This window comes from Notolepis coatsorum (genome assembly GCF_963971535.1).
Source record: "Notolepis coatsorum genome assembly, chromosome: 9".
NCBI lineage: Eukaryota > Metazoa > Chordata > Actinopteri > Aulopiformes > Paralepididae > Notolepis > Notolepis coatsorum.
The window spans coordinates 132,129,582-132,142,546 of record NC_140173.1 but is presented as its reverse complement, the minus strand read 5'-3'; the positions used below and the strand labels follow the sequence as shown (position 1 = coordinate 132,142,546).

Here is a 12,965-nt window from a genome sequence, read left to right as displayed (position 1 = left end):
TGTGTTTTGTGTGTGAGTCTTTTACCTTTTACATTATCTAGCTTTGGCATGGATTGATTTTTTAGATTGCTAGCATGGCTAACAAATGCAAATACTGTATATTGTAGTCTGCCCCAGTGCCCCACTGTTCTGTCCAGGATTACGTACCTTTTTGCCTCCTTGATGCGCAGGCACACTGAGTTTGACGTGGATGAGAAACCCGTCTATAGAAGGTGTTCACAGAAAGATGGAAGAAACAACGGTTGCTATGTGCAAAACAACATGGCTAGCTATTATCTAGTCTAATTAGACTGAATAGCCAGACAATGAATGTGCCTCATCCTCTGAACATCATAATACCTCTGAATAGCCTGAAGACTCTGGCAGGAGCACTCATTCAAGGGTACTACGACTATGCTTGTACCTCATGGTACCAAAGCACCTCAAAGGCGCTAAAAACAAAATTACAAACATCTCAAAACAAACTGGTCAGACTACTGCTTGACCTAACTCCTAGAACCCACCTCACCCCTGCCCACTTTGACAACCTAGGATGGCTTAGAGTAGACGACAGAGTACAGCAACTTGCAATGGGCCTGGTCTACAAGATACACTACACGACAAAGGTACCCATGTACATGTCAAAATACTTCCCAAAGGTCAGTGAATACCACGATCACAACACCAGAGGGAGCTCCACAAATCATGTTAAACCCAGATTCGGCTCAAACAAGGGACTAAACACGTTTTGCAATTATGCCACATCAATGTGGAACGCCCTACCCAAAGCTGTAAAGGAATGTGAATCACTACCCACTTTCAAAAACACTCTCAAAAAACACCTAAGGGAGACAATTCGAAACTGGCCACTGTAAATGTCCGAACACAACCCCCTCCAATGTACAGTAAATTACCAAGTATGGTCATGTCAATATTCCAATGTACAGTTTTGTTTGTACAGTTGTACAGTGTACCCCCCCCACCCCACTCCTACCCAACCTCCCCCCCCCCCCCCCCACCCACCCAACCACCTCCAATGTACAATCCCCCCCCCCCCCCCACCTACCCAATCCAATGTACAGTTTCTACGTCAAATGTATATACTTTTTTTTCTGGACTCTTTTTGTATCACAAACAGTACTGATTTGCAAATCTGGTATGTCATAAATGTATAGATGTAGCAGTACTGTCTATCTGTATGTCATGTATGTCATATATGTTACGATGAATTGAAAATGGGGGACCCTGATGTAAACAAGACGAAAGTATTTCTCTGGTCTGCATCCCCTTAACAATTGTATGTATTGAGCTGTACTGTACTGTACCCATTCTGCAATCTGTTAATAAAGTTTTCAATCAATCAATCAATCACAGGGTAGCCACAAAATAGCACACAAGTAGTTCAACAAAGCAGGAGCTACACATTTCTTAGCTCTCACTCAAACAAACACGTGTACAATATATAACAAATACAGAGACCATTTATTACCATTAATCATAATTGCCAGTATCCAAACTCGTGCACAACATACACAGCGATCATTGACATGTTAGTGAATCAATAAAGGTGGTTATGATTAGCTTTACATAATTAGGTGACAGCATACAAATTTGCAATTCATTTAGTCTACTATACTGTATATGATCAAAACCACAGTGAGGCAACCCCATGGGACCTCTTGAGCTAATGTTTGTTAGGAATGGTGGGGTAGTGAGGGAAGGAGAGGAGAACCCAGTTTTGCGGACAGGAATGGAGGAGGCAGAGACGGCAGGGTAACGCGTATATACAAACTTTACTAGACGACGACAAGTTACAAAAAGAAACATAAACGGCTCAGCCGTGCTGGCGCTATTAACAGAACTGAATTGTGAACACGGAAAATAAAACTCAACTAAACGAACAGGGCAAGACGACAAGGGCAGGAACAAGGGGTAACCGGAGGGATGACGCCACAAAGAGGAGAACACAAAGGAGAACACAAAAGCACCACGGGCTGGGCCTGGGGTCGTTACAAATGTTTATCTTAATAGTACATGGTTTGACCAAGCAGCTAAAAAAAACGTCCTCTCTGCTATTTTCAAATGAAATTAATTTGTATGGATAAACTCAACATACAAACCTTTCAGTGCTAATGTAGGGGGGCGGTCTCCATCTACATGCAACCATTCTTTTTACAGCTGTTAAACCTGCCAGGAGGATTCTGTTCTCATTAATAGAAAGCTGTAAGAGTGAAGTGTCACTAAGAAGCATACGCATCTGTGAGTTGGGTATAATTCTACCCACTATGATAGAGAGGAGGAAGACCCTCCTGAGACCCTCCTCCAACATTAACACTTTCCGTGCCAGCCGTGCCAGTCCTAGATACCCCGTTGAGTGCCAACGCTCTATTCAATGACAGAACGCTCACATTTGTGAACGCATAAACTATATCTTAAATTATGGCTATGTGTCTAATACGACCGTCGCTTATCAATGACTTGTTTGCAGTCAACATTGTCGAAACGGATTTTTTTAAATTTGTTAATTTCCGTTTTATACCAATTTGAAAAACGCTCATTTTTTGAAACTTTCAGAAGAAAAAAAAAGATTCGGCAGGAATCGCGCTTTACTGTAATACACAAAACACGTTGTCATTTTTCGGCCTATTTATGAATCGTTTTCAAATAAACGCTAGATTATCGATAGTATATGTGTACTTATGCACGCTATAGAAGCGGGCTGAAAATCGATTATCTTATTTCCTGATCAGCACGCACACACTCACAGCCCACACACATATGGGACATGTTGATATATAGGTGAAAACAGCTCTGATTATCCCAAGACTGGTAAAATAGATTCCTTACCTCAGATCAGATGTTCTCCAAAAAGATTATTCCAATTCCTGATCGCCATTCCAAATATCGATCGCGTTTATTGATCCAACGCTGGGTGGTCGAAAGACATATTCCACGCTGTTCTGATGGTGGGTGATGACTGCAATAGGCTCGGATTACATGCCTGACAAGTAAAATGTGGAATCCGGACTCTTTTTTCCCCATCCATTTCATTCAGTCCAATCCAATGGGGTGCAATACCATCCGGAGAGACGATAGGGGGCGGTATTTTCCCTGTTCGAGCTCAGACAGATCCCCACTGGTAACGTGAGGCTAGATTGATGAAAAATGTATAGAAATCGATAATAAAAAAAAACGATTAAAAACTAGATTTCTCGTCGGTTGGCACTCAACGGTTGCCATGAACTAACGAGAATTCTCGTCGCTGCCACTCAAAGTGTTAAGAGACTCCTGGGCATTCCCACACCATGTGCAGGAAAGTGCCTATTTCATTACCTGAGCATAATAACAATTAGGTGTTTGTCTTTGTTGCATACAAAATAGTTTGTGTGGGGTGACATACGTTCTGTGAATAAATCAAATGTAACATTTGATGATTAGGACTTCTAGAAGAGAGGGAAACATTGTTCCATATTGTTAGCCAGTTAAGTTCAGAATTTGTTATTCCAAAGTCCTTTTTCCAAAGAGTGTCAATTGGTAAAAGTCTATATGACGCCTTCACCATTATTTTATAGTGTTTTGAAACAATGCCTCCTCCACAGATACATTTTTACAGTGAGTGAGTCTCAAGTATACTCCCCTGTGGTACTCCACAAGCACACATGGCAGACCTCAGTTGATGATACAAGTAAAAAGAAGAGACCTCTTTCATCTATGATGTCTGAAAGTTAAATAATCCCTTTGCTGCCCCATTGGAGTAAATGCATAGGTTTCCCAATATCAAAAGATTATGATTATTGAATATGATTATTTAATGTGGAGTGCCAACTACTGTATGATTAGCTTTACAAAATGTCTCAGCCGATCGCCATGTTAGAATAAGATGGGTTATTATTGAACCAAATTTTGTTAAAAAAAGATTTCATGGGAATGTTTGCATAGACATTGTAATCTATATGGCTGAATTGTCTTTTCTTCATGGGAGCGCCAATCAACATTCGCCTCTGGATAAAACCATATTAACAGCGGTTTTAGGATGAAGCACCATGAGGACCATTCAAAATTAGGTCAACTAAGACCTCCATCTTGTTTTCATCATTGAAGGTCAGGGTCTTAACTCATTGACCGCCACGCTTAAGTGCGCGAGAGGGCGCTAGAGCGCCACCGCTTTAATCAATGGGAGGACTGGGAGATTTGCGAGTGCTTAAAATGTATCTTAAAGTATGGCTATGGGTCTAATACACTCGTCGATTATCAGTGAGTTGCTTGCAGTCAACATGTACGAAACGGATAGTTTTTTCATCAGTACATTTCCGTTTTTATACCGTTTTGAATACGAGTATAGTTTTGGTGATTTCTAGTAATTCCAGAGAAAGACGCGATAATAGCCCTTTAGTGGAATACACAAAACACGTTGTCATTTTCCGGCTGATTAACGAATCTTCCTGAAATCAACGCTAGATCATCATTATTGTCCTTCCTCGTGCATACATGAAATGGCCCTCGTAGCGCGTTCTTACCTTGTATCTGATGTAATGCAAAAGAAATAATCCAATTATCTGATCGCCATTTGAAGTACTGGGCACGGAGGTCCGTGCCACGTTCAACAGCATTGCATATGGGGGGGGGGGCAGCTTCCCAGATGTATCGTTGAAATCAGGTTACCTTGCCTGATTATTTAAACCACGCCTGCACGGCTTGGATCGTCCCAGAAAAAAAACTATACCATTCCCAGTGGAGTGCAATACCAGCCGGAAGGCGTAGGGGGCGGTATTTGCCCTTTTGCGAGCTCCGACCCATTCCCAATGATAACATCAGGCAACGGACCACGACAACCAGCCCCAGTCTCTCCCCTACATTCTCATTCATTGCTTGATATACTCCTGGTAATGCTGTTTGATCATTGATTGACAGGTGACGCTAGTGCATCAACTATGTGGGACAACGAAGCCTGGGGCTATCTCCATGATGGCCGGGAGGAGATAGAGCCACCGCTGCTTGTCCAGGACTTCATCCACGCAGTCCAGCCCAACGCTAAGATCATCATCATGCTCAGAGACCCAGTGGAGAGGTAGAAAGATTAACCTACAGCACACATCTGGCTCTAGCTTTCAAACAAGGATTTGTTCTCCAGGGGCTGTAATCATGGAGCCAGTTGATTAAATTGATGCCTTTAGGGGTTTGGGTTTTAGGCTACTTTTCCCTTGTTGAAAATCATGCAAATGTCATGCTTCATCGAATTGTTTTAGCCGTGATTTACTATAGCTATAATTTTATACTTAATGAAGTAGCCTATATATCCAGCTCACGTAATCCATAATCCAAAATAAATTAATACACAAGTCAAGTATTCCCTTATTGTTTCTCTTCCTACTTTGTATTCATTGACGACTCTGTGCTGTTTTGTCCCAGGCTATATTCAGATTACCTGTACTTTAAGATGGCCAATAAATCAGCCGAGGACTTCCATCAGCGGGTCCTGGATTCTGTCCTGCTGTTTCAGTCTTGTCTATCAGGGAACACCCTTCGTGCCTGTGTCTACAACACCAGTCTGTTCAATGCTATGTCGGTCAGTTAAACTCATGATAATCACCCAATATTGTCCGGGACTCAGTTATCTGTTAAACATGTTCATAGCCTTTGTTACAAATCGGAGGAATACTGTAGTAGTAAATTATGTAACAACAAATTGTCTTTTTTTATTCTTTTACCCACTTGTGTTTGACATCATAATTGTGATTTATATATCTTATAAATGTATTTGTGAATTAATACATTCAGTAGGTTCTAAGGATGTCTGATATTATCGGCCTACCGATATTATCGGCCGATATCGGCATTAAAATGTGATATAGGAAAATATCTGTATCGTTTTCATTTTTATTTTTATTTTTTTTTAACATTTCTATAACCTTTATTTACCCAGGCAAGCAAGTAAGAACAAATTCTGATTTTATTTATTGTCAAAAGTATGCATAATGTTGTGTTAATTACACGACAAGAGATATGTAATGTTAATTACCTGAAATTATTCCGTTTTTGGGGGGGGGGGGACCCTGCATATATCGGTATCGGTTGATATCGGTATCGGAAATTAAGAGTTGGACAATATCGGTATATCGGTATCGGTAAAAAAGCCAATATCGAGCATACCTAACTAGGTTCAAGTTCAAGTTTCAAGTTTCAAGTTTCTTTAATAGTTGTCATACAGAAGTACAGAATACTTTTATACAAAATGCTTCTTTCTGTTACGCTCCAGAGACTGTGCTAGACAAAAGATAAGTATAAAATAAAATAAAATAGTATAGCATGTAAAAATAGAAGTAAAAATAGAAGTCACGTATACGTAGACACAATGTTCAGTATTATACATATGTACAATGTTCGATGCAGAATAGAGTAACTGAGTTACCGTACAATATACAATATATATACACATTGGTACTCCCCTGGGAATGGGCTGAGTCACGGCCTCTGTCACGTAGCCTCACCTCTGCAGAAGGTCACCACTAATATGTACTGAAGGCTGCAGCACTGCTCGTCTAGTTATAGAGTGTCTGTCACATTACAAGCAATTATAAGTATGCAGCCAAGCTTGAAAACCATGCAATAACAGAATTAAATGGAATGAAATTGTGTTATACTGTGTTTCACTTCCTTCTCACAAGTATATAAGATATATCCTACAGATTACAATAGGATAGAGGTATATATATATATATATATATATATATATATATATATATATATATATATATATATATATATATATATATATATATATATATATATATATATATATATATATATATATATATATAGTCCTGTCACCCAATCACCTCTAATGCATTTTGAAAAGTAGGCAAGGTGCGGGAATCTATTCAGCTGTGAGATGCAAGTAAGGCTTATAGAACATCAACAGGTTTGCACTTTCAATGTTCAATGGACAGACCTACTCTGTGTCTGCACTACGGTGCCCTCTTTTGGGCATAACGTCTACATGCAGACAGGAAAACTGTATTGTAAGATTTCTCACTTACTTGCACATTCTTGCTCATGGCTGTCCGCATCACTGTCAATGATGACAACGACGACGTCATTGTTTATGCAGAAGACCATTATTATTTATTTTTTCACCATACAATTTTTGCAGCAGTGGTCGAATCTGTGCCTGACATTGGACTCGTTGTGTTTTATTTGTACTCGCACTCGCAGGTGAGACTGAATCTAGGAATGTACATCGTTTACCTCCTGGACTGGCTGACAGTTTTCCATAGAGAGCAAATTCTAATTCTGCGCCTGGAGGACTACTCCACCAGCCTGAGGCTGACGTTACAGAACGTCTTTGACTTCCTGAGTGTTGGTATGTACTGAAATTAAATGACCACAATAGGTTGATGACACAATTCACACTATGCTCCAACAAACCTTTCATTAATTTCAAACAATCTGTATGACAACGTTTCAACCCTTGTATTTGGCCTCTTGTGGTGCAACCGGATTCATCAATTATGCCCGTGGACAGATCTTCATGATCAGTGTAGGTTTATTAGTAAGACACATGGATCAACGTACATGTGTACATGTAGGCTAAGAGGAGTGTGTTCTCATGGTGGCCACCAAAATCACACAGAGAGGTCAAGGGTTAGGGGGGCTAGGGGTGGAAGCGAGGCCATTGGCTCTCATATAGGTGTGAGATTTAAGCTATTGTCTTAGAATAAACAAAGGGGATTCTTCCAAAGTCTTCATCAGGTCTCCGTGTGTTAGCAATGCATTCATTGGACAAGATATAAGTCAATTGGTTTGTATCCACCCCATCACCTGGTTGACTAATCAAGGGTACTGGTGTGCCCTCTAGTGGGCAGATAAGTATGTCATGCCTATCTTGCCCTTACAGGGACATAACTTAACACTTTGGTTGCCTAAGGTTAAATTAATGATATACCATAGATTGCCAGCGCTATTTGTCTATGGAGAAAGTCCCCTTCTTTGCAGGGCTATAACTTTTTAAATTCTATTGCTACATTGCCATTATTAGGGCCCATTCAAAGTCCTATATGTATTGTTCATTGTGTAGCAACGTTAAACTTTTTCATTCACATATTCATAGTAAAGTATGGTCTAATGTATAAGTATGTTTTCATCTCTTTCTGCAGCTTTCTCCAGAACGTGATATATAGCCCCAAATGCATTATATTGATGATGAAATACAGTTTGATGGCAATCAGCGCGATATAAAAAATTCCAACTAGACGTACTTCTAGAAGTTACTACACGTCATCTGATGTTGACCGGATGGGCGAGGGGGCGTTTATAATTCCGTGGGCAGCGTTATACCAATCATCTAATGTGGGTCAAATGTTGATAATATCAGTTATTATCGAAGAAGGTAACGTTACACGCTGAAACTCACCCCAGTCTCCGCGCGCCGTTGGGCGATCATCGTCGAGTAGAAATTTTATCATTATGGGATATATTTTTACCCGGTCCATCTCCAGCTTGTATAATGGTATATACGTCCAAATCATGTTGTTTATCGAGTTATTGGCAATCGATCACCGTGTAGCGTGACGAGCCAGAGTCACATGAACCATAGCGAGCGCCCGGAAGTACTACGGTCGTCATGACAACCTCTATTCAACATCCTGTTTTGGCGATTGCGCCGATCGGCCACCAGATGGCGCTCCTGAACCGCCAGAGAGCTCAGTGGGTCCTGCTGGTGGATCTCAGGCCAGCGGAGGGACATTATGAATCCGATCGCAGATTTTTGAAATATTGATATAAGGACGCTGTACAGCGTCCCCCGGCAACTTTAGCATGGCCAGCAAAGACGTGAAAAGACGTGTCCCGGCACTCAAAGTGTTAAAGGAAAACTGCAACATTTTGGGAAATTAGCTTATTTGCCATCTACCCTGGCGTTTGACAAGAAGATACATACTTTTTTTCTTCTCTGTGCATGCAGTAGGAGTAGGAAGACGCGCACCGTTAGCCTAGCTTAGCGTCAGTCACTGGAAGTAGGTTCCTCCATTAGCCTAGTTCCCAACGTCTTCCTACTCCTACTGCATGCACAGAGAAGAAAAAGGTATGTATCTTCTTGTCTAACTCCAGGGTAGATGGCAAATAAGCTAATTTCCCAAAATGTTGGAGTTTTCCTTTCATCTTCAACAATGCAAATAACACAATACATAGAGGATAACATTAATCTAATATCCAAATTAAATTAAAAACAAAAAACAACGTACCCATGACAACTCTTTCCATTGCTGAGCAAATTTAACATCAAAATGTCACACCTTCATAACCAAATGCACCCTTTTGTGTTTGTACTGTGTAATGTGTTGCCTAATCCTTAATGTATTTACTGTGTAGTGTGTTGTCTAATCCTTCATGTATTTTTTCCTTCATAGGAATAACATTTATGTGCAATTGCATGTGATTCATGCTCCTACAGTCAGCAGATACCATAATTGCCGGACTATAAGCCGCACTTGAATATAAGCCACACCAGCTAGATATAGAACGAAAAATAAATGTGTACATACCGCACCTGACTATAAACTGCACCTGACTATAAGCCGCAGGTGTCCACTAGACACCTGCGAGAGCGCCCCTGGTGGCCGTTCGCTGTAAAAATCCATAGATTAGCTGCATCGTTGTATAAGCCGCAGGGTTCAAAACATGGGTAAAAAGGTGCGGCTTATAGTCCGGCAATTACGGGTACTTATTATATGGAGCCACTACTGTGTTTTTTTCTTCTTTTACATATATACAAAAAGGAAGGACTGAGGGTACGGTCATTAAACTCAGAGGTCAACTCTGCACATAATACGATGTGCATATGACTACTGCAGAACTACTGCAAACTTAAGTTGACACTGCCAATATAAATATAATCAGGTTCAATTAGTTTGTACAATTTAATTTGAATGAATTACATTTACATTTAATCACCACGGTTAGGAAGTACCAGATTACAGGTACATTCTGTTTAGGAATTGAGACCATTACTATAGAACAAAGCTCATTAGGGTATAGAAACTCAAACAAACATTCTGTGGGTCCACAAAATCAGTCATTCATTAATTGTCAATGGAGCAGCTTTATACATTTATAATACTACGTAGAGATACATAAAGATACATACTTCTCTGGTTTCTGGCTTTGGAGGTAACTCATTGAACTTTTCCAGGCCATGGAAATAACACATGGGTATTCTTAATCAGGGTTGAATGTGTTCCTCATTAAAGGTAAAATATATATATATATATATATATATATATATATATATATATATATATATATATATATATATATATATATATATATATATATATATTATGGTTGCAAACATCATTTTATATAAATCAAATGATTAATCACCTTTTTCAATGAGAATATAGTTAAAATTGCAGTCAATTTAGAATAATTCTAAATTGGAATTAATTGCATGTTTCACTTTATGGATTTTAAATTCAAAGACAAAGTAACCCGAAAGTAACTGAAAGCATTCTGATTATGTTACTGACTTTGTGTCATCTAACACAATCACTCAAATCAATCAGTAAACAAGTAATCAGTAATCTGTAACGGACATTTCGAAAATAACCTTCCCAACCCTACTAACCACTTATAGGACTACAATGAGAAAACTGTTGTTACAGCCCTTCCTCAATATGCAGTCATGTCAATGTCTTCCTCTCTTCCTCTGTCCCTTCTACCTTCTACCTCTTCCTTCCGAGTTCCCAACATAACATTCTGCTTCTTGGTCCGCTGCAGGTCCTTTGTCAGACCAGGGGGAGGCAGCATTGACCAAGAGGCCCCTGTCCAACACGCGCAGGGCAGAGGACAGGAGCCTGGGTCCCATGCTGCCCATCACCAGGGACCTGCTCAGAGACTTCCACCAACCCTTCAACCACAAACTGGCCAGTGTGCTGGACAACAAGGCCTTTCTCTGGACGGACACCTGAAGAGCGATGGGCCAATTGAATGTGGACGTGTGTGTCTGAAGGACAAGCGGGGGGGGCAGCTGCAACGAGCAACGAAACAGAGGCACATATGGATCAGAACTCAACTACAGTGGGACGACTCGTAGTTAATTGAATGGACCCCCAGAATATTGCGTTTTCACAAAGTGCATAGGGACTGAGTGCGTTTTTGATAAGTGATATTTATTTGCCTTTGAACAAAATGAGATTGACTCTCATCAAGTTGGATGTAAATTGAATGACTATGCCCTCTGGTGGGCATATACTGTATGACAATAATGACTCAAGACCTCCTCACAGTCAATGACCAAACAATCAACAATACAAACAGATGAACACACAGACAGACAGACAGACAGACAGACAGACAGACAGACAGACAGACAGACAGACAGACAGACAGACAGACAGACAGACAGACAGACAGACAGACAGACAGACAGATGAAATCAAGTGGAACACTCCACATGTAAGAGTACTTGGTTTGTGATTTGAGATGTATAATATTTTTTTAAGGATTTAAGTCACTTTTACTGTATGAATATACTATTTGCAAAAACACAATCACTGAATAAAGGAATTCAAACAAATTAATTCGCTGTCATGGCTCTGTGGACAAAGGTAAATATCATGTACTATGGATGTTCAAGGGGTTAAGTGGGCCTCACAACCTCTGTTGCATACTATACTGACAATAAAGCAGAAAGGCCCTATTTCTAATCGTAAAAGTGAACAAAGCATCGATCATGTTGCATACTATTCCTCTTGCTCCCATCTTTCCTGGCAATCTCTTGTCCCTATACTGACAAATAAAGCAGAACGGCCCAATTAATAATCTTAAAAGTGAACAAAGCATTGATCAATCACATAATCAAGTTAATCTGTCCGATTTTACACTGATTCGACAGTCATTATTTATTACATGATTATCATCATTACATTATTTAGACATCAAGCTGAGAGACCTGAGATACCTCTTGTTAGTCACAAGAGGTCAGCTACACCACAGGGGATGAATTAATCTGCATTTAATCTACTCACCAAGTCAGTCCTTGATGCACAGCCACCAGATGATAAAAAAAATAAAGATTGTTTTTAATTTTTTTAATGCAGTCAGGCCACTGAACTTAGAATCAGGCCAGGCCAATAGTTAGATAACCTAGGTGGGGAACAACCAGGAGATCACTGCAACCCACACAAGTTGGAGAACTGTCTCACTCATACACACACACACACACACACACACACACACACACACACACACACACACACACACACACACACACACACACACACACACACACACACACACACACACACACACACATTTTAATACTTTATTTGGTTCCACAAATTATATTACATAAACAGGGAATCAAATGTATCGGGGCCAAGCAGCACTGAACACTTAAGGGTACACATAGCACCTCCTTCTCCACGTGGCTAAGCTGCCAATAATAGCTGAGACAGAGCAATATTTGGCTATTTGTTTGGCTTTTCTTTTAGACATTGCAGCAATTCTCAGACCGGTCATGGTGGATTTGTGTACATGGCCAAGACTTCCGAACACAAGTACACCATATCTACACCTATACCCAAGGTCAGTCATCACACTGAGCAGTGGTTGGTATTTGATATACTTGTCCCGGAAGGCCTGGTCCATGTACAGGTCAAAGGTACAGCCTACTTCTATGACCAGCACCTCTCCGTGGCTGGTGTCAACAAAAACAACGTCCGGTGTATTGGGTATGTTAGCAAAAACATCGTTGGTAAGGCCAAACCACTCTGGTTTTACTCTGGCATGTTTGTACATTGTTGCACTAGCTGGTGATATGTTCCGTACCGCATCAGACACAATGTCCACAATACGGTCATGACGAGCGATGTACAGGTGTTTGTATGCATTACATCCGTTTGTTATGTGTGCAATGGATTCTAGGTGTTGTGAATCCTGATGGTTTAAACAGAATGGACTGTGAGTTTGAGGATACCAAGTGGACAGAT

General features: G+C 40.3%; 1 protein-coding gene across 1 annotated transcript in view; it reads left to right on the top strand.

Moving 5' to 3' along the window:
• The window catches only part of LOC311234104 (carbohydrate sulfotransferase 15-like), a 37,243-nt gene extending 25,728 nt beyond the window's left edge, over positions 1 to 11,515 (top strand). The window contains exons 4-7 of the mRNA XM_084321218.1: positions 4,891 to 5,047; positions 5,389 to 5,545; positions 7,192 to 7,339; positions 10,753 to 11,515. Of these exons, the coding sequence (XP_084177344.1) occupies positions 4,891 to 5,047; positions 5,389 to 5,545; positions 7,192 to 7,339; positions 10,753 to 10,943 (653 nt within the window). The 3' untranslated portion in view covers positions 10,944 to 11,515. The remainder of the gene's footprint in view (positions 1 to 4,890; positions 5,048 to 5,388; positions 5,546 to 7,191; positions 7,340 to 10,752) is intronic.
• Positions 11,516 to 12,965: the final 1,450 nt, after the last annotated feature.